Here is a 22878-nt window from a genome sequence, read left to right on the forward strand (position 1 = left end):
ATAAAATTTTACCTTCTGTTTATTTCCTTGTGAGGCTCAGACTTCACTATTCCAATTTTAAATATTTTTCCTCTAACCTTATTTCCCATTTGGACCATTCTAGATCCTATACACTGGATTCTGAATTCATCTTTCTCAGTTTTCCTGGCCCTAACTCAGTGGAGCAAAGGTCATTCATAGCACACCACAGCACTGTACTTCCCCTGCCAACACACACACACGTAGTTGCACAACAGAAGTCGTGGTTTGTAAAAGGGGAAGGTTGGGACATGCATTATGAAGGAACGACTGCTGAGAATAACCATCCCACAAATTCGTCATCGCGGGCTGTGGAAAAAGTTAAAAATTCATAATTCTCCAAGTGAAAGCAAGATTTCTGTGAAAGCCAAGAGGCCGGAAATGGTGTAACTAAGCCCCATTAGGCACAGCCACCTCTCCAGAAACGGCAAGGGAAGAAAACTGAAGGAAAGTCATATTTTCTCTCTGGGTAAGCTTCTTTTCTTTCTGCCCCAGCATGGCCAAGGGGTCCGATGTGAGTTGCAGTGCAAAACATCTGGGAAGGCACCAGGTTGGAGAGAGTGGTCATAAGTCATATTATGCACACGCTTGCAATTATACCTTGAGAAGCTAAGGGTGCGATCCTTGGAGTAAGATCCATTGAATTCAGCAGGACAGTTCTCACTAGGCATGTGTAGACTGGACTGCACCTGTATGCTTTTTTACTCCTGAGAGTGCATCCAGAAAAGTTTAGTCCTGCCAAATTCCTAAAAAGTGTGACGGGGGGAGAGGGAGAGAAATTTACAGTGCAGCACAGAGGGAGGAGAGAGACGGACCTTTACCCCCCCCTCCAGCTGTGATTTTCTTCCCAGAACAGCTCCTCCCAAGTTGTTTTCCTCCCAGCAGGGATTACTTCTGCTCATGGAACGCCAGTGTGTGGGAAATGTGTTGGTGTGGGCAGCTCGCGTCTTGCAGGCCTGGCACAAGGCAGTGTGCTGCCTGATGTGAGCAGTCCCACCACTACCCCCATTCCTCCTCCCTGTCTTTAAAACCATTCTGCCTCTGCTAATGCAGCGGCCATGGAAGTGATCTCCCCACTTCCTGTCTGAAGAGGGGGGGTGTCCTTCCTCAGATCAAGGCATTCTAGACAGGGTGGCATGGAATAGTGTCTGTGCCACCACTGCTTTGCCACAGGTGGAAATTTTCCCTAAAACGTACTCAGAACTACTTTTTAAAAAGAATTTCTCGCTACCATGTCAAAGCGGAGGCAATGCAGCATTCCCCAGACTGCCTTGCCCAGAATGCTTCACTCTTTTTCCTCAGAGTGAAGCATGGGGAAGGGACGAGTGCTCTGGGGAGACCTACACAGTACCAGGTGTCTCACCAGGTGGGTGGCAGTAGTAGGTGGCGGCGAGGCAGGCAATCTTGGGACCCTGCCACTTGAGGCAGTTGCCTCATTCCTCCTCAAGAAAGGGCCAGCCCAGCCGTCTTGCACATTAAATCTCCTCTCGTTCCATGGAATGGGAGATGACTGCCATCATGGCCAGTTTTTATTCCAAGTGATCACACAACACTTTCTTATTACCAAGTGGCAAGATGGGGGAAGGGGTGGCAGCAGTGAAATTGAGAGATATAAAATGAGGTCCATAAAATGGGGAGCTTTTTTCCAATCTGTCTAGATATAACAGATTTGTCACTGACAGGAGTTGTAGAAAGCCTGAAAATATGTACTCTGGATGGAAAATATGGAAGTTACAGGCAGCAGCAGTAGACTGGCTGGGTTTTCAATTGAAATCAATGGTAAAATAAATATGAATGAGGAAATGTAATGAATGCAATTCAAATGCATGGGAAAGTGAAACAATTACCTGCAGTCTTTCTGCAGCATCCACACATCATCCTCAGCAAAGTACCATCCCACATTCCCTTCCTGCGCCCCGCAGTTGAATATGGATTTCGCACACCATTTCCTCAGGGTTTTTATACTTTTATCAGATTTTCCATGGAAACAGTAAATCTGGATTAAATGGGAAAATTACATGGGGTGCCGTTTTGATGAGGATAATGCTGTGAAAAGCTTGCAGGCATGAACAGCATGAAATGGTCTCATAAAAGCACCCTCACTTTTCTCTCATCCATTATGTTTTATCATTTTATTTACTAAGGCTGCAATCCCAAGCACTTCTCTGAGAGTAAGTCCCATTGAATTTAAATTACTTCTGAGTGAGCATGTGCAGAGGTATAGGCTGCAAATTGGTCTCCTTCCCCAAATTTCTCACCTTCATTTCCTTTTTTCATCTTCTTATTACATTGTAAATTTGCAGGCAGGATCTTGGTGTTTTTATCTCTGTAGAGCAGCCAGTTAACTTTGCTGCTTTATTTTTGTTGAAGTTATTAAATCCTTTATCACAGACAAAGACTATTTAATCCTTTTAGGGCAAACAATAGTCAATAGTTATCATTTGCATTGTGGTGAATAATTGACTTCTTTAGAGGAAGTATATTCATCTCATTTCAGTGCACACTGTCCACTCCTCTGTTGCACTCCAATTTTTATATTTCAGATGTAACCCGGACATGGAGATAAGCCTGAAGATTTCAACGTACATGCCATTCAGAGAGCTTTCATCCTAAATCTCCTCTGGCTAGCCTGCCGAGCAGTATGAAGTGGGATTGCGTCGTTCCACTTGTGGTTCTCTTAGTTATTAAGCTAATAGGCTCTTCGCTGTTCCTTCTATATTGTGAGTATCATGCTGGATATGAATTTTTAGTATAGTCTTCTGCCAGTGTGCCATACTGGTTAGAGTGTTGGACTACGACCTGGGAGACCAGGGTTTGAATCCCCACACAGCCATGAAGTTCACTGGGTGACCTTGGGCCAGTCACTGCCTCTCATCCTGAGAGGAAAGTAAGGTAAACCACCTCTAAATACTGCTTACCATGAAAACCCTATTCATACTGTCGCCATAAGTCAGAATCGACTTGAAGGCAATCTATTTCCATTTTTCTGCCTTTACTTACCTGAGCGCAGTTTACAAAGAGTGTGCTGGCTTTTTAATGACTGCAAACCTTTATTAAGGATTTTTTAAAATAAAATTGAGCAGATTAAAGACAATAAGCGTAAAGCGCTTGCAATTTGAAAACAATGTTACAAATCAAAATCAGAATCATAGGATTCAGCTGTAACAGCCAACATGGTGCCCTCCAGATGCTGTTGGACTGCAACTCCCAGCATCCCTGACCATTGGCTATCTTGGCAGAGGCTGATGGGAGTATCTGGAGGGCATCACATTGGGTATCCCTACATTGGGCTCCATCTGGAAGGAAAGGCGGGACATAAATTTAATAAATAAATAAGAAACTGTAATATTACCCAATATCAAGGACGGCTTAACCTCTTTTCCCCGCATGTGATTTTTTTTCTCATGAAGACTTTCTCTCCTCAAGTTGTTGGTTGTCCCTTGGGGAAAACATTCTAGTGTCGTGTTGTGGAGAGAGAGCCACCATTTGGACTTCTAGATTTGTCCACTCTTCAGTAATGCTTGTAGAAAAAAATGAGATTCTGATCTATGTTAGTGATGATGCCCAAGAAACCAATGAGGGGCATAGCAATTCAATTTTTAAATTCCTCAAACTAAGGTTGATTAGATTAGATTAAATATTTATACCCTGCTTTTCTATTCCAAAAATACTCAAAGCCGGTTACAATGAACAACAAATATATAACAATATAAAATATTGAATACAATATAAAATATAAAGTGCAATAATAAAATTACATATTGGATACAATAACAAGGAAACAATAACAACACTATTATACAAGAACAACAAGAACAGTTATAGTCCAGACGCTGTTCCTCTAGCTGTCTTTAGCAGAACAGAGGATCCAAGACTCCATTCCAGATCCCTCACAAGACCCCCTCCAAAATGCTTTCCCCCCCCATATCCACCCCAAATGCAGCCATCCAAGGCACTAATGCTGCACATCTGTGGTCTCCTTCAGGCAGCTCTAGACATTCCTTAGTTATCAGGAAGAGGAAGTGTCACCTCCATTTCACATTCTGACTGTTCACCCTTGGCTGAGGGCTGCAGGATGAGGGCCGTTTCATGCCCTTGTCAGGCACAACTTAAATACTATACCATAGTCGCTGGACAAACTTGCTGCCCCAAAAGCTGCCTGTATTGGACTGTCACCCTCTTTCTTCCTCAGCTGGGATATGACAATCAACTTCAGGTGGCACACAAGCACAGCAGCTGAGAGTTAACAAGGGAAGTCCCAGAATCAGAGTCTTACAGCAGAGCAAAGTCCAACTAAGGTTGAGAACACGCTAGTTGCCTACCCAAAGCGTTTCCATTAGTTACGCCTGGAAAGGGAATGGGCTGATCTGCCAATCAGCTGCGAAATCTCTTTGAAGGAAATTTTTAAAAACCCACACAGTCAAGCTGCTCCCACCAGGTTCTACAATAAAAAGGGGCGAGGTTTGACTAGCATCGTGTGCCCCCTTTTTCAGAAGAGAGAAGTGGAGACACACTGGAACTGGCAGAACAGTGAGTGTGTTTCTACCCTAAAAATTAAAATGAGACAATATTCTCTTCAACTCTTGATCATGTAATATGTTTCTGTTATGGGGACTTAACTCAGCTAACCAGTAAACAAACCTTGGGCCAGTCCTGATGGGGTTAAAGAAACATCATCTCCCGGAGTTGTACATATTTGTTTTGTCCTGTGGCCGTCTGTGATCAAGCAGGGTTTTGAAACAATACAGAATTCTGCAGAAACGGTTTGGAAAGTAGTAAATAGGAATCAGTGTCACATGAGGAATGATGACAAGCTCTTTCTGTCCCAGAAAAAAAAAAACAGAACCTGTTTTCAGCCATCAGATTGTGTAAAGAAATGACAGGATTTTCTGAGGAAAGGAAACCCATTATCTCTCATGTTCTTCCGTTTTAACTTCCTTTGACTCTCTGCAGAGGGCCGCTTCTCTTATTCTCTGAAGAGAAAACCACATTCTCACGCAGAGGCAGCCTTACCATGTGACAGAATGAGGCAGCTTCCTCTGGGTGCAGAGGTGGTGGTGAGCGGTGCCCAAGTGTTAAGAAGATAGATCTTGGGCCTGGCCCTGCTTTAGTTTTTTGGACTTGGCCCTGAGCCCCCTAATCCAGCCTGCTGCCTTTGGTTGTGGTGGAGGACATTGTCTCATTGCCAGCACTGAACTAAGATACAGCTGCCAGCCTAGCCAGCTTCTGCACATGGAATTTTTAATAGTATTTTATACATTTAATTGACTGTAATTCTTAATGTTTTATTGTGTATTTTATTATATATGTGTGCAATGTTATTGTAGCCGCCCTGAGTGCCCTGTTGTAGGGTAGAAGGGCGGGATAGAAATATTTTAAATAAAATTAGAGTGGGGGGTGGGCACCTTGTCCATTGCCTCAGGCAGAAAAATATCCTGAGCTTTCCCTGTTCTCCGGCCTTGTGTGGAGACACAGCAAATGAAGAGTGGGCAGGAAGCTGTTTTCTCAAGAGTACAGAGCTATTACTGTCTTTGGCCCACGTTGCTCAACGAAGCCATGATTGCAAATGTCCTGCTTCTTGAAACACTGATGATGTCAACCCCTTACATAGGTACAAACGCCTGAAATGGTCAACAGCGATAGGAACAAAGGCTCACTGCCTATTAGAAATAAAGTCATTCTCAGATTTACGCCAGCTAATAATAACAAACCCTTTAATTAGCCTCAGTGCTTATGAATCTTTAATTGACCAGCTCAGACCTAGGATTACAGCCCTAACTAGGGTTGCCAGGTCGGAGCCATCCAAAAACCTGAGAAAATGGGGGTGGGCCCTAGTGACGCCATGGGGTGGGCCCTAGTGATGTCACGGGGCGGGCCCTAGTGACATCACAGGGCGGGCCCTAGTGATATCATTAAGCATGATACATTGTATCAACCCCAGTTGCTTGGAGCATGCCATTCAAAAAAAATTCTCTGGAGATTAAAATAGAAATCTTACCTAAAATAGGGTGTAAAATAAGGTCATTCTTTCTCACAAGCTTAGGGTGATGCAAAATGGAAATGGACTGCCTTCAAGTTGATCCCAGATAGGGTCTTCATGGTAAGCAGTATTCAGACAGAGGTGGTTTACTATTGCCTTCCTCTGAGTCTGAGAGGCAGTGACTGGCCCAAGGTCACCCAGTGAGCTTCATGGCTGTGTGGGGATTTGAACCCTGGTCTCCCAAGTCACAGTTCAACACCTTTAGGGAACATTTAATCTAGCTTCCTTGCTTCTGGCAAGAAGGGTTTACGTGCCCTCAGGCCAGGCCATTATTGGAAGAAAGGAGCCTAGTGTTGCAGAGATGTTAGATGGGAGCACAGATGGATGCTCCTGAAGGCAGCAATTATAAACATGCTTATTAAGGAACTAAGCCCCATAGAACTCAACAGGACTTACTTCTGAGTAGATAGTTTGGATTGTGCTGTTAGTAATGCTTGACTAGGGATCCTCTGCAAAGACATCCATATCCAAGCAGGGTTGACAACCCCCTGCCTGGAATGCCCTGCCCTTATCTTTTAATGTGGCTGCTCCAAACTTCTTTACAGATTTGACCCTTCACTTCAGAAAGAGGTCTGAGAAATGTGTAAGAGAAAGAAGATTCTCTACCCTTTCTGTCTACTCTGTGGGGTGCTATAAACTCACTTGGACAGCCAATCCAATTCCAGTGAGTAATAATTGACAGAGAAAAAACACCCATGGTTTGGTCTACCTTCACAGGCAGCAGCTTGGGAACAACAACTGCAGCCACACTTTCAAATATGTGAATTCTCTTTTACCATTAGTGGGCAAAAAACAAACCCTCATGCAATCAACAAGGCACATCATCAATGGGTTTTAGGGGTTTAGTTGACCACATGGAACCACTGTTGTTGCTTCTATGGATGTAAGGGAGGAGGGTCAAAGGTACATGAAATGCAAACAGAAAATGAAAAAAGACAGTGATGCTTCCCTAAATGCAATACCATACCAACCACAGCAACACATACCAAAGGGTCAGCGTAACCCTTCAACTTCTAGGTAGAACTCTTACTAGGACATTAGGGACATTTCTTGGGAGGTGCAGTTCTGATGCCTTCTAGTTTACTTGCTTCTGGCAAGAAGGGTTTACGTGCCCTCAGACTTGGCCATTATTGGAAGAAAGGAGTTTAGTGTTGCAGAGATGTTAGATGGGAGCACAGATAGATGCCCCTGAAGGCAGCAACTGTAAACATGCTTATTAAGGAACTAAGCCCCATAGAACTCAATAGGACTTACTTCTGAGTAGATACGGTTGCAGCCATGTTAAGGACAAGGGAGGACATTCTAGGCAAAACAGACAAATAATTGGGTGTCCGAACAAATTAAACCAGAACTATCACTAGAAGCTAAAATGATGAAACTGAGGTTATCATACTTTGGACACATAATGAGAAGACACGATTCACTAGAAAAGACAATAATGCTGGGAAAAACAGAAGGGAGTACAAAAAGAGGAAGGCCAAACAAGAGATGGATTGATTCCATAAAGGAAGCCACAGACCTGAACTTACAAGATCTGAACTAAATAGGACTTACTTCTGAGTAGATACGGTTGCAGCCATGTTAAGGACAAGGGAGGGCATTCTAGGAGGGCATCTTAGAGCCCACGCAAAATGCATTTATGAGACAAATGTTAGGCCTCCCAACAGGGACCCCGTCCGCCCATCTTAGAGCAGAGTTAGGTCTACCCTCAATGACTGCACGCACTGATCTAACCTGTATACGTTACTGGCTTAGAATCTATAATATGAATGATGCAGCCCTGGTCAAACAGTGCTGGCATGATCAAATGCAGTCCGGTGGATGGGCAACTGAGTGCCAGGCATTATTCTCAAAATATGATCTATCTCAGGCCAAACTGATAGAGCTAAGCAGAGCCGCCCTCCGGAACTGGATTTTTCATAGTGATGGAAGCCAAGACCGGATGACCATAGTGACAGCTCCGTTTTCACCCTGGTATCCCTATTTTAAACTTAATCATTTTTTGTCTGATTATCTTCATGTAGTCGATAAAGCCATCATTAGAAGAGCTTTCACAGCCCTGCGCTTCCAAACCATGCCTACAGCCTATTTGGAAGGCCGTTATAGGGGCACTCCAGCTGCTCAATGCCAATGCATATATGGCTGCAAAGCAATAGAGGAGTTAGTTCATTACCTTTTTTATTGCCCACTCTACGATGAACCCAGGAAAAAAAAAATGACTTTTTTTTTAGATTTTTTAGCGCCCTGCTCTGATAGAGAGAAGGCCTGCATGCTTTTATCCGATAATTTTAAATCAGTGACCCTTGCAGTCGCTAACTTTGCGTTGGCCGCGCAAAAATTGAGACAGGCCTTTGTCAAAGACTCCTCTACATCGGCATATACTTTTATGATCCCTATTATGATATGAATTCAACAATGTCTGTAAATATTTGTGCACAAGGCCTATGGCTATACGTTGCAATAAAGTTTGTTGAATACACTGATGATGTCAAAAGCCACAAGCAAATGTCAGATGTTTCCAAAGCAACCACAGGACAGGCTGTTGCAGATATGTGAGAATTCAACGGTGTCTCATGAAGTGGTGTCAGTGGGCAGGAATTATTGACCTATTGCCTTCATATCCCATGCAAGTAAAGTAATACTCAAGATTCTACAACAAAGGCTCTTACCATATATGGAGTGAGAAATGCCAGACGTCCAAGCTGGATTTAGAACGGGAAGAGGCACCAGAGATCATATGGCAAACAGACGTTGGATAATGGAACAGACCAACGAATTTCAGAAGAAAATCACCCTGTGCTTTATAGATTACAGCAAAGCCTTTGACTGTGTAGATCATGAAAAACTATGGAATGCTTTAAAAGAAATGGGGGTGCCACAGCATCTGATTGTCCTGCTGCGCAACCTATACTCTGGACAAGAGGCTATTGTAAGGACAGAATATGGAGAAACTGATGGTTCCTAATTGGAAAGGGTGTGAGACAGGGGTGTATTTTATCACCCTATTTGTTTAATCTGTACGCAGAACATATCATACGGAAAGCGGGATTGGACCAAGATGAAGGAGGTGTGCAAATTGGAGGGAGAAATATCAATAATTTAAGATATGCAGATGATACCATACTACTAGCAGAAACCACTAATGATTTGAAACAAATACTGATGAAAGTTAAAGAGGAAAGCGCAAAAGCAGGACTACAGTTGAACGTCAAAAAGACTAAAGTAATGACAATAGAAGATTTGTGTAACTTTACAGTTGACAATGAGGACATTGAACTTGTCAAGGATTATCAATACCTCGGCACAGTCATTAACCAAAATGGAAACAATGGTCAAGAAATCAGAAGAAGGGGACTTCCGGGAAGGGTGACTTAGCCTGTGCCTGCTTTTGAGACGGGCTCCTGCCTCAAAAGAAGCTTATTCAGATATATCAGTCAGTTTTTTCTTTTTTTTTTGACTGATTAAACTTCTCCCGGGTAGGGAGAAACGAAGAGATTAACCTCAAAGCCTATTTTTGTTGGGACGACCAGATCTCATTAATTTATGGGACGAGGTCCAGCCGACGAAGGTGGGACGGATTTTTAACAGCAAGCTCTATCTGATAAAGCGAACGTTCACCTTATCTTCTAAGAGAGAACGCACTAACAGGCAAGCACCCTTCTTTCTATATTTTTCTTTTACTTGACTTAAATTGTTGCTGTTTAAAAGAGATTTGCCAGATTGATCAGTTTTTGACATCTCACTGGGGAGCCATAACTTCTCTCTGCTACGCACTAATTAATAGCTTATCTCTGTTTTTGTTGCAAAAAGCTGTCCTGGATTTGCATTCTAAAGATATACACAGAAGAGGGATTTCTATTCCAGATTTTTATTTTGAAAAATATTATACTGTTTTGAGACTACTCTCTTTTTGGTCTATTTTATTTTGACGAATCTGTTTCTTGACGATTGCCATTAATTGTTTCGATCCTGGGAACTGCATTTTGTTTACTTAACTATTGGAGAGATAAGGCTGTCTGCTCTGTTTATACTGTGATGTCACCAAGTTTGGAGTATTAACCCAATTGTTGCTGAAATAAGAAGTGGTTTTCCTATATTTTTCTTTTAAAATGGCAATTAAGAAAGTGGCTGAAAATCTGGAAATAACTATGTTTCAGAAAATAATGGATGAGATTGAGATAATGAAAATTGAATTGAGTAAAATGAAGCAGGAGATTAAAGATATAAGGGTCCCTGTGAGAGAGGTGACCCTGGAAGGGGTCCCTGTGAGAGAGGAGACCCCGGAGATTGGAACAGGGGTCCCTGTGAGAGAGGTGACCCTGGAGACTGGAATAGGGGTCCCTGTGAGAGAGGAGATCCCGGAGATTGGAACCAACGTGGAACAGGAACAAGATTTGGAGTCTATGGACTTTAGAAATAAAATCTATTGTTTGGAACTCAATGTTATCTCTGAAGAAATGAATGAAGATTCTAGAGATAAAGTTATCAATGGCATGGATAATCTTCTGGACTGGAATGATGTGATGGAGCCCAATATAGAGAAAATCTATGGAATTAACTGCAGCCATGTGACAATGGAAAAACTTTTAAGAGATGACCCAGTGTATTTTGAAAAAAAGAACAGAGATATGATTTTACAGCAGTATTTCAGCAACCTATTCAGAATGGATGGCAAGAAAATATTTGGGATAGAGGTAATCCCCATCAGACTCTTACTATATGACTATGGCTTTGACAGCAAGATTATTATGGAATACTGATAATGGAAGATTGGATATTGAAATTACTGGACTTAACAAGACTACTGAAGATGGAAGATGGAAAATGGAACTAATAGAGATAATAGAACAATGGCTACTGAAATTATTGAACCTAACAGATTCTGATGTGATGGATTAATTGAAATGTTTATTTTGACTATGGTTATGACAATAAGATTATCATAATTAGTAATGAGATGGATTAATCGATATGCTTATCTGGAAAAAAAAATTGATAGATATATTTCTTAAAGAATTGAAACCTCTCTTTGACTTTTTGTGGAAAGAATAAAGTAATGTTTATGAGATTTGATGATTAAGTAAGATAACTACTGGAGGAAAGTGATTTTATAATATGACTTAAGAGACAGGATTGTTATATATTATAGACTTATAACTGATTTGATCTTTGACAAATGGGAAGTCAATATTTTACTCTTTATTTTTTATTTTTGTTTTTTTTTTCTTTTTTTCTTTTTGTTTAACTATTTTTGATTTTGTTTTTTGTCTTTGAATGTTTTATGATTTTGTCTTGTATGTTTTATGAAAATCTGAATAAAAATTATTGAAAAAAAAAAAAAAAAAAGAAATCAGAAGAAGGCTAGGACTGAGGAGGGTAGCTATGAGAGAACTAGAAAAGGTCCTCAAATGCAAAGATGTATCACTGAACACCAAAGTCAGGATCATTCAGACCATGGTATTCCCGATCTCTATGTATGGATGTGAAAGTTGGACAGTGAAAAAAGTGGATAAGAGAAAAATCAACTAATTTGAAATGTGGTGTTGGAGGAGAGCTTTGCGCATACCATGGACTGCGAAAAAGACAAATAATTGGGTGTTAGAACAAATTAAACCAGAACTGTCACTAGAAGCTAAAATGATGAAATTGAGGTTATCATACTTTGGACACATCATGAGAAGACATGATTCACTGGAAAAGATAATAATGCTGGGAAAAACAGCAGGGAGTAGAAAAAGAGGAAGGCCAAACAAGCAATGGATTGATTCCATCAAGGAAGCCACAGACCTGAACTTATAAGATCTGAACAGGGTGGTTCATGACAGATGCTCTTGGAGGTCACTGATTCATAGGGTCACCATAAGTTGTAATTGACTTGAAGGCACATAACAACAACAATCATCAGTAAAAAATATTTTTTTTAAAAAATGCTCCCAGAGCAAGCTTCCAATCACTTCAATAAAACAATTCAAAACTAGAATGGTAAAATAACTAATGAATAAAAACAACAGGAACATACTAAAACACAGCAGCAGCAATTGAGGCTATATTTAAAAGCACATTTAAAGCAAGTGACTTCCTCCAAAGAATCCTGAGAACTGTCATTTCTTAAGGGTGCTGGGAACTGTAGGTCTGTGAGCGGTAAGCTACAGTTCCCAGGATTCTTTGTGGTATGTCATGTGCTTTAAATATATAGTATATAGTATACAGGGGTGTAATCATCCAAGGTCTCAGGGGCTCTTAGACCCTTTACTCTTTTGGGAGCAGGGTCCCTCTATCTCCAGTGTCCTACGAAACACTCAACATGAAAGGGGAATATGCTAGCCACTGACAGGAGTTGTCTAACTTGCCTCCTTGTCCTTTTCTGCTGTTTGGAGCCAGAGTGAAAGGAGGCGAGTCAACCACTGAGAAGACTCTTTTCAGTAGCTAACACTCTCCCCTTTCATGCTGATTGGCTCCTAGGGACATCGGTTGTTGTGGGAGAAGGCATTAGCAAGGATCTCATTCTCAGCCCAGCAGCAAAAGAAAAAAAAAGGGAGAGAGTGTGTGGCTGTGACTATCATGAAAGGACCCTGCACTTCTGAATTTCCCACTACATTACTGATAGTACACACAGTCTGACGTGAGCTGTAACAATTTAACTAATATTTTAAATGTAAGAGTGAGAAAAGAAAACACATCTACACAGTGCTAGACGGACACAAGGTTAGGTGTTGAGCAAAACTCCCTGGGGGGCAGCATGCCGTAAATGGTTGCCAGCAGCCCCCAAACCTCAGAAGGCAGGAGCACTGTGAGAAAGGCCTCTGAAGAAGATCTTAGACTTAACACATAGGCCAATATGTGTGTAAGGGAGGGGGAATGATGCTTCAGGTAACAGCCCTGTAGCCAGGGTGGGGCAAATGGGGTTAACGTCCCCCCCAGGTATTTTGGGGAAATTCAGTTCTTTTTCATTTGTGACATGACAAACAATGACAGCCTCTATTTAAAGAACGACAGCTCGTTTTAAGAAGAGGAGCAACTTAAGAATAGGACCCTCTGAAAAATTCAGTAAATAAGGTAGGGCGAGCGCACAATAAAAGCCTCATCTGGAAGAGCCCCCCCCCCCCAAAAAAAAGGCTGCTCGCTCAAGACTTTTCCTGACTGAGGGTAGATTTTTCATGATCACAATCACCTGACAATTATTTATTTATTATTTGATTTACATCCCGCCCTTCCTCCCAGCAGGAGCCCAGACTACTTAAGTGATCCTGAAAAAAACTAGCCAGTATAGTAGCATGACCCATGGAGAGTTAAATATTAGAACTTTGTATTATGGGCTATAGTTGGACTCCACCCCTTGGATTTTCCTTTGCTCTGATTTTCAGTGTCAGCTTTGGCCCATGTGAAACATGCTTGACATGTTGGCTTTGATGAAAGTTTGTTACTGCATTATTCCATGAACACATTTTTTTTAAAAAAAAGCTGCAGGCACACAGGTAAGCAAATACCTGTGCATGCCCCCAGTGGGCCTCAGGTTTCCAGAACATCCAGGAGGAGGGGAAGTAGTAATTGAGGGGAGGGGGCAACAGCACACATCCCAAATACATCACATCAAGCACCACACACTACTGAATGTAAATTGTTTTACATTGTTTTTAAGGATGTGTTTTAAATTGTTGTAACCTGCTCTGAGCCCTCAAAGTGAAGGGCAGGTAATACATTAAAATGAGGAGGAAAATTGAGATGGATTTCAGTTGAAAGTAGTCATGTGTGGACCAAAAAGTAGAAAAGTGCACATGGAAAAATTAGTCCTGTGTGAGGACCTGATTCATGTGCACATTAATCCCCTGATGTGTACACAGCTCAAGAGTCCCTAAAAGACAGTTTGTCTGTCATTACTGACCTTCTTGTATAGTCTGTTGATTCTACAGAACCGTTTCATTTCATGTGGGGCAATGGTGAAGACCAGTAGATATGGCCAGCAGTGACCTGAGTGTTCATCCTAAAACATGCCCCATTATCCTCTGTAACATGTAAGGGCTCTGTGGCCTATGTGGATAGAGTTCCCTGAAGTTTGAAATGTACCTCTTTGAAACATTTTTGTCCTACTCGCAGTTAGATAATAAGTGCGTGAAGCTCACAGATTCTTAAAGGTCTTTTGAATTCAGTTTCACAGATCTTGTTCCAAGAAGTCCCCAGCAAAGGAATAACAGGTAAGTCTGCTATAAAAACAGCAGTGGGGGACATGGGAAAAGCAGCACTGGGAGACATGGGAATTTCTGCTCTGTGTGTGTTAAATCCAATTGCCTCCAGTTTCTCCCACAGTCTGCTCCACAAGATGGGTACCTTATGATGGCAAATGCTACTTCTTTTCTGCCCTGGAAAAAACATGGGATGAGAGCAAGAAGGACTGTGCTCAGTCAAATTCCCATCTCGCAGTTGTCAACAGCAAGACAGAACTGGTGAGGAGACAAGAGTGGTTTGCAAAACAAACAAAAAATAAGCTCCATACTCTGAAAAATAAACCACTATTTCCATTATTTGCCTGCTTTCACATAGCAGTGTACCGCTGCTAGCTTTTCAGGGCCAGACAAGACATGATACCACTTGCATAACTGGCAATTGCATGAATAGTTGGGGGGGGGGTTAAGGAAAGAGCAGGTCCAGAATGGGACCATAATGGAAGGCAAAGGGTTAAAATCCTTCTTACCCTCCCTTCACTAGGGTCCTGATCCTGAATGGAGGACGTGCCCTTAGCATTTAATTTTGTGGCTTTGTACATTCAGACTTTGAATGTAAAATTTGAAATGTGTGTTTTGAATGTGAAATCTTATCTCGCAGTTTGAGTGCTTTAGATGTTGGCATCTCTCAATGGTTTTGATTTAGGCAGGCTTCAGACAGAACAACCTGCCAATCATCAAATGCTTTCAGATACTAATCCTAAACCAATCAGATTTGAAATACCATGCAGGTCAACTGTCAAAAATAAAATACTGAGATAAAATATCATCAAATGTCAATCACAGATATCCAATATCTGGTGAATATCTGGCAAATATTAAAATAAGATTTGCACTAAATTGCGTGTTGAAGATGGCCGCTTCCAGAGGGCCTGTTTAATGAGCAGTCATCCTCATTTGTTCATGCAAAGATTGCGGGAAGGCAATATAACAGCTGTTTACTGAGCATTCATTCTGATTTGTTTGCGAGGAGGTTATACAACGTTGCATCGAGCAATTGTTATCCCATACTTTCCAGGGCATTTTCCCATCCCTTCCCTTACTGCAAAAAGTCCTCTTTCTTTTCAGGCTGTGCAGTTACAGTTGATCTGGCACTCTTATACAACAAACCCATTCCCCTACCCCACGAATCAGGATGAATGCTCAGTAACAAGAGACGTCTGTGAGGAGAAGTCACTGCTGCGGGAGGCCAGTACTGCACTGCAGACACATTGCTGCGGCCAATCCAGTGCCCCCACCAATGCACCTCCAGGGCACTGATCTCCCTGTTTGTTGGCTCCTCTCCCTCCTGGTAAGAGGCAACAATTCCACTGGCCAGGAGGCCAGGTGCACGCTATTCACCTCCTCACCAGCCACTCCTGCTCAATGAACAGGTTGTCTAGAAGCAATGTCAGATTTCCATGTGGTCAACTGTTAGAACTGTCTTGCCTGAGTAGCAAGGCTATGAGGCACTGTTTGCTTGACTGACTTGCTCATAACTTTCAGGTTCTTCATATCTCTGATGTGCTTATCATGAGGTTTATGGTACAAACAAAGCACTGCTGAACAGACTGCCAAAAAAAAGGAAAGCCAGGGAAAATCTGTGCAACTTCCTCTCTAAAGTCCCCCTTAAACATTTTATGCACAAAAATTTGCTGCACCCCTACTTATTCAAGCGAGGAAAGTATGCCTAGCTAACTCCTGCTTTGATAAATCCCTGATTCTCTCATGAACATGACTGATTAGCATGAGGGGGGAATACAATAACAGAGGGGATGGGGGAGATTGCAGGAGGTTGGCACTGAGCCAGTGCATCAGCTCTCCCCATCTGCTTCCCAATAAGCAGCAGCGACACTGCTTCCAGGAGGTCAGGTGTGCAGTGCTGCCCCTCTATCCTCACCAACCGCTCCTGGACTTTTAGTTGGAAAATGGTACTAAAAGAAATGGGCTTATGACAAGAGTGTTCCATTTGGTTTAAAATTAAATAGAAACAGTTCAGTAGTTCTGTTTCTTAGCAGAGTATATATTTTGCAAAGCAGAATGAGAATTAACACTTTTTCTATGTATATTCCCAAATATATATATATATATATATATATAAAGAATGAGAATTAACCAGCCCACCTTCCCCTCATACAGACTAGCTGAATAAAAACCACAGAGACAGTCTTCTTTGGTAAAAAGTATTAAGGATTTTATTCACAACCTTTCATATGTTCAGGAAACATAGGCTCTAGCTTGCAGAGAAAAGATAGAAGTAGGTAGTAGATTTAGTCCATGATTGGGATCGTCTGCCAGGAAGCCTGTAGAGGCTTCTCTCTCCTGTGGCTTAATGGAGAATTATGCTAATAAGAGAACAACATCTCAACAAAGAAGAGGAAGAGAAGAAGGGAAATAACACCTATTAATAGGAAGTTACATCACAGTAAACAGGCATAGAGGTGTCTCCAAATTCTGGCTAGAAGGGACATCTCCCTATTAAAAGCATGCAAGCTTGCTTACAGGGCCAGTTCTAAAGGGCGGCCATGTGGGGCACTAGCCCAAGGGCCCCTGGAGCTACAGAGTAACAGGGGGGCCCTCAGCGGCCCCTCCGCTCCCCTTCTGCGATCCGCAGCGATCCGCAGGCCCCCCCATGCCCCTTACTTACCTGTCTCTTGCCTTTTAGTATTGCCCTTAATGAAGATGGCAGCCACAGTTTCCCTAAAGTATTGAAGCCCCTGCCGCCATCTTAGTTGATGGCAGAGATGCGCGCGCGTAGCATGCATGTGTGTCATCAACAAAGATGGCAGTGGAGGCTTCATCCCCTTAGGGAAACTGCAGTCGCCATCTTGGTTAATGGCAATAGTAAAAGACAGGAGACAGGTAGGTAGGGGTGTGGGGGGGCTGTGCACACGAACCCACACACATGCCGGGGCCCAGGGCAAGCTGATGCCCAAGGGCCCCGGCATGACTGGAACCAGCGCTGCTTGCTTATCCCAACGTTGTTCTCTACTTTCTTATTAATACTGGTCAGCTAAGCAGCCTAAGTGCAAGTATGCTATCAGTTGCTATGATATCCTTGTTTGCCCTGTTGAAAAGTCACTAATATGGCAGAGGAGCCTTAGGGCTACAGTCCTAGACACATTTACTCGGGAGTAAATTTCACTGAATTCAATGGGCCTTACTTCTGAGTAGACAGACGTACTGCAGCTGCATTGCATGTCCATAGCAGAGCTCTTGGATTTCATTGTGTTTCTCTTTTTGTCTTCTTCAAATGCATCCTATGCAGATGTTCCTATTGAACATGACAAAATCTGCTGAATATTTCATTGGCTTGACCCAGAGAGATCCCAAAGGATCATGGAGATGGATTGACAACACAAAGTTTGAACCTGACTTGTATGTTAATTATCATTCTGGTCATTTATTATTTTCACAAAGTGATGGAGGAGCAAGCTGCTTTCGCTCAGCCCCCTCTTCCCATCAAGAACATCACCCTCCTTACATAGATGTTGTAAGGATTACTTTTATTTATTTGTTCATTCATTCATGTGCAGCACAGTTGCAGCACACCCAACAGAGTCCTCCTGACAGGGTGGGTTGAGTTGGTGGGTGCTCAGCAGGATGCCTCCGGGGATCACTTCCACAAGTTTGGAGCGGTACACAACGGAGAAAGGATCGTGGTCATTCTCAGGACTAGTAATCGTAGCAGCAGTATATCTGCACAGACATTTGGGAGAGACGTTTGGGACATCTACTGAACACATCCAATTCCTGCAACTGATATCATGCCCAGTGCAGCTGCAATGGGCCACTGCCCACATCCATACAGGGGGTAACCATTTTTGTGCCAGCACAAGAGTGTGCAGGTACTACAGGATGTACTATTAGAGTCACCAGCTTTTGACTGAATTTCCAAAATTCTGGCATCTAAGTGGGACCATGAAGAAGTCACATGAAAGAGTAACCTCACATTCCCCATTCCCTTCTTGCTCTGCCATCACCCGCCCTGCCTCCCTTGGCTCAGTAAGGCCTGTACAGGGGAATATGAAAGGAAGCAGATGCAGAGAGGCACTCAGCAGCAGCTGACGCTGACAATGTGACCCCGTATCAGCTGTGCACATGCATCAGCTACACTGTCTACACATGGGTGCAGATCATTGAGCCAGAGGGGACCTTTGGAGTCATTGCATTCAGCTGCTCAGGTACAGGAACTGGAGTTCAGGGTGCAACAGCAGCAGAGGTAGGGACCCTCAGGTCAGGGAGCTGAATATGGCCCTAGAAGCCTCTGTCTGGTCCTCAGGAGTACCCCAGACCATGCCTCCTCTCCACAGGCTACACCCCTCATAAGCCCTGCTCTGCACCCTCCTCGAGTGCTTTTCCTGGCTCGAGTGTGTCTTTGGACTGTGATAATGCCTCTTGCTTGCCTGAGCTGAGAAGCAGAGGGTGCGTGGATGCATGTGTAAAAAACCTTTGGTGTTGGCATGTCCGGCATGTAACCTGCTGAACAAAGGCATGAATCATATCCCTTGCTCTACCCACTTTTGCTCCTGCCCCCACCCACCCCTGGCATGCAGCCCCCAGTTGGCTGTTCACAAGGAAGTGTGCTCCTCTGATTGAAAAAGGGTCCCCACCCCTGCCCCCTGAGGAGGTGGCCCTCCAACTTCTCCTTAAATATCTCCAGCTGAGTGCACTTCATTAGACATCCAAGTTTGCCCACCATAAAGTCAATGAGCCTCCTGCCATTACTGCTTGCCTGGGATTGCCAAATCAGGGAGGTAATGGTATCAGGGGTATCACCCTCTGGGCAGACCACAATACAAGAGTCATGAGGTGTGTTTGGCTCAGAGAACTCACATAATGCGCACAATGCTTTTGTCTACCCTGTTGCCTTTTTCTCCTTCTTCCACCACATGTTCTGTAGCCCTGTGCTGTGTGGTCAAGCATTTTCCTTTGAGCTGTTCCTGCCATTCTCCTGCCTTTTTTTTTTTTAACTCATTCTGATCAAACAGGTCCTGTAGACTTTTGAAGCTCCAGAAGGTAATTTTGAGTTACGGAGACAAATTTGGCTCTAGGGACTTTAACAACCATGGATAAAAGTGACTGAACTGAGCAAATGGGTATTTCATTTTATTGCCTTAAATGCATAAACAAAAACTTTAAAAATTGTGTGTGTGTGTGTGTGTGTGTTATATCCCTCAAAGTTCAGTTTCAATAGGAACATTTGAATAACGTTCCACACCTAAAATGAAAATTTGAAATTTTGCCCAGTTTCACATCTGCACAAATATCTGTTCCAGTCCTTTTAGATATCTTCCATGTAAAAAGTAGTTCTCCATTCTGCAGCTGGCAGTCTTTATGGTTACCTCATTATATATATATATATGTCTGTTGTAAATGTAATGAGGTTGCTAATTTTTACTTCTCTCTTCCTTTCAGATTTAATATCCAACATAAACTTTTTGACTGTGCTGTGGTTGGATTAGACATTGTTAGCTCAATGTCTTGCTCTGCGGCAAACCGCTGGATTTGTGAGGAGAAAGCATAGGAGTTCTCCCATGGATGGATGGTTAGATAGACGGACGGACGGACAGACAGACAGACAGACAGACAGATAGATCTTGGAGATTTGGAGCAATCTAGAATTAGGATTCTTTGCTCTGCTAAGAAACTTTGGCCCTGATTCAGCTCACGTTGCACATAACAGGTAACCCTGGACAGAGATTTGCATTATCTCTAACATCAAAAGTTTCATCCAGCCAAATACATAAGTGTCGAAGGGAGCACCGCAGTGTGGATGCACATGTATGTCCAATTGAACGTCTGCATTGACATCAGCCAGCTTCATGTACGTAAATCTGCTTGTGTCCTCGGATCTTCCATCGTGGATTGGTGCTCTTGATGGTGGACATTAAATTGCCTTTGAGCATCTCTTGCAATCATCATTATTTAATACACAAAAAGAGGCAGAGGAAAAGGAATTTGTGATGCAAATGAGCATTTTGCCTAATGCTTGCATGGTAAAGCCAATGGAGGCAATGGAGGGGGATGCTCCTGGATCCAGCTTTGTTGCTAGAAGCCCAGGTGACCTCGGTGCCTAAGAATGCCTTTTACCAGCTTCAGCTGGCAAAACAGTTGCAGCTGTTTCTGGATCGGGATAGCCTGACCACTGTTGTTCATTCGTTCATGAGGTAACCTCCAGGCTGGATTCATGTGAAAGCCTCCTGCAGATACCATCTTATCAGGAAGTTCTTTCTGCACAACACAGGAAGTGGACCTTTAGTGTTGTGGCACCTACCCTTTGGAATTCCCTCCCCTTAAATATTAGACAGGCATCATCTCTGTTGTCTTTTCAGCACCTACTGAAGACCTTCCTCTTTCATCAAGCCTTTTAAGTAGAGACCTTATCCCAGTCTGCTTCTGTGCTGGAACTGCTTTTGAGATGTTTTTAAAGATGTTTTTAAAGATGTTTTTAAAAGATTTTTTAAGATGTGTTGTTTTAAGATTTTTAAAGATGTTTTGTTATAAGATGTTTTAAAGTATTTTGTTTTTAAGCTGTTTTAGAGTGTTTTTAGTGATTTGTTTGCCACCATGGGCTCCTTCTGGAAGGAAGCACGGGATATAAATTTAATAAAATAATAAGAAGAACTGCTTTACGTTTCATGACTGAAAATGAAAATAATAATTAGTAGAAAAATAATTAAGGATGTAAGTAATCCTGTTAAAGAGATTAGTAGAGTGATTGGCTAAAACTAATACAATTACTGTATTAGTTATACCTGCATAAATGTGCATCTGTGTAAAAACAATTTATTTTCCCCGGAATGAAGGTCAGCTGAGACTGTGGTGTCTTTAGGATGTATGGTTTTATTTGCACATATATAAGTGTCAGATGGATTCTCATCATTAATACCCCAACAGATCTTGCTTCCCCATTAGGTTTCTAGGAGAGGCTTCCCTAAAGCCATAGCTTTGGATTCAGCAGTGAGCAAGCCTCTCTGTGTCTTCCCAGCTTCCAGTTCCACCTCAGACTAACCCAAAATCTACCTCCTGACCCAATCAGGTGAGGGGGGTGCTACCCTCATTCCTATAGCAACACATCTTCCCTTGGCCAAGACTTTGACATGTAGATTGCCAATCAATAGGCCCATTAACTCACAAAGATACTGGCTTGGCCAGAACTATTAACTTATGAAAGGAACTGGTTTGATCAATACAATAGGTTTCTTCCAACTTCCAGATACGGGATTACATGCTTGGAGGGTACCCACAGATATCATCCAGACCAACCCCTCCCACTGTAACCTGTCAAAGAGATACCTCCAATGGATCATAACCCTACCTGTCAATTAAATGTTTCAGCCCAAATAATAAAACACACACATAGAGTTTCTCTTGTTATCAAGTACTGTCAGTCATTCTTTTTTAGACCAGGTATTCCCAAACTATGTGCTGCTATGCAAAAATTGCTACTGTGCCATAAGAATATAAATTTGTTAAAGTATTAAGACCACTATAAACCCAAAATACCTATCCAGAGTGAAGGAAGTTGTCTGCTAAACCTCTGCATGACTCACAGCTCAGGCATTTCACTCAGCCCCCATTAGGGGCATTTGCTTCTGTTACATCTCTGCATGGCATGTGTGATTGGATAATTCAATTACTCTTCATTCAGAGATGCAGCAGGACTCCCTCCCATCAAAGGAGGCTGTCTGTGGAATTCCTGGATGAGTCACCTCTCTAGGGCTGGTATTCGTCCAGTCAGGAAGCAGATCCAGACCAGAGATTCATGCTGAAACTTGAGAGTGGGCACCTTTGAAAGAGAAAAAAAGGAAAACTTTTTTCAGCTATGAGTCTTTTTTAAATCAGAAACGTGTCCCTCAGCTTCCAGATGTTTTGGAAATGCCACTATTCTACTCCTTACACTTACAGCCAAACGTTCTGATATATTCTTTGCCATCAAAATACAACAAACATAATCCCCTTCATTTCAGTAGGACTTGAGTTGGAGAACTTTCCACTAGATTCTGCCCTAAGTTACTACGCATGTAAGCAGCAAACGTTAAAAGTGATATTGGTGTTATGAGTTTGGGCTGCCTGGGTTGCTGCGAATAGGGGTCTATCATTAGAATTTTGTATCAACTTTAGACTCTTAAGTGTCATCTGATAGAGGTTAGATAAAAAAAATAGTTTCTTAATGATATTTGACTGCATTTTTTGGGCAGTTCTGCTCCTTCCTAGTTTGAATTTAAAGTGCTGAATTATCTGAAGCCAAAGCATTTGCTGTCTTTGAGAACCTGATGCAAGTTACTTGCTGGACTGAAGGAGTGTTTTTAATCTCCGTTATGCTGTGCTTGTATATTTGTAAATAAAACAGCAGTTTTATAAACCACAACTCTCCAGTATTCTTTCAACCAAAGGAAACCCAACCTAGGTACATTTCACTCTGGTTACCAGTCCAGATTTGGAACAGAAACTGTCTTGGTCACTGTGATAGATATCCTGTACTGAAAAGAGACAAGGGAAGTGCAAATTTGTTGACTCTACTGGAGCTCACAGCAGCATTTGATACCATTCACCATGGGATTTCCTCTGGATGTGCACTCTGGATTGGAGATTGGAGACACCATTTTTTGGTGGTTC

General features: G+C 42.4%; 1 protein-coding gene across 2 annotated transcripts; it reads left to right on the plus strand.

The window, feature by feature from the left end:
• The first annotated feature begins 227 nt into the window (after positions 1 to 227).
• On the plus strand, positions 228 to 22606 carry LOC133388765 (C-type lectin domain family 5 member A-like). 2 transcript variants are annotated; one of them, XM_061635073.1, is made up of 6 exons: positions 228 to 487; positions 2562 to 2738; positions 14206 to 14250; positions 14363 to 14499; positions 17525 to 17634; positions 19675 to 22606. In XM_061635073.1, exons 2-6 carry the CDS (start codon positions 2660 to 2662, stop codon positions 19781 to 19783), a joined length of 480 nt encoding a protein of 159 aa, XP_061491057.1. In that variant the 5' UTR covers positions 228 to 487; positions 2562 to 2659; the 3' UTR covers positions 19784 to 22606. The 2 variants fall into 2 exon arrangements, with proteins under 2 accessions (XP_061491057.1, XP_061491047.1); XM_061635063.1 differs by having other exon boundaries at positions 230 to 487; positions 14351 to 14499.
• Positions 22607 to 22878: the final 272 nt, after the last annotated feature.

The sequence above is a fragment of the Rhineura floridana genome, chromosome 1 (genome assembly GCF_030035675.1).
Source record: "Rhineura floridana isolate rRhiFlo1 chromosome 1, rRhiFlo1.hap2, whole genome shotgun sequence".
In the NCBI taxonomy this organism is placed as follows: Eukaryota; Metazoa; Chordata; class Lepidosauria; order Squamata; family Rhineuridae; genus Rhineura; species Rhineura floridana.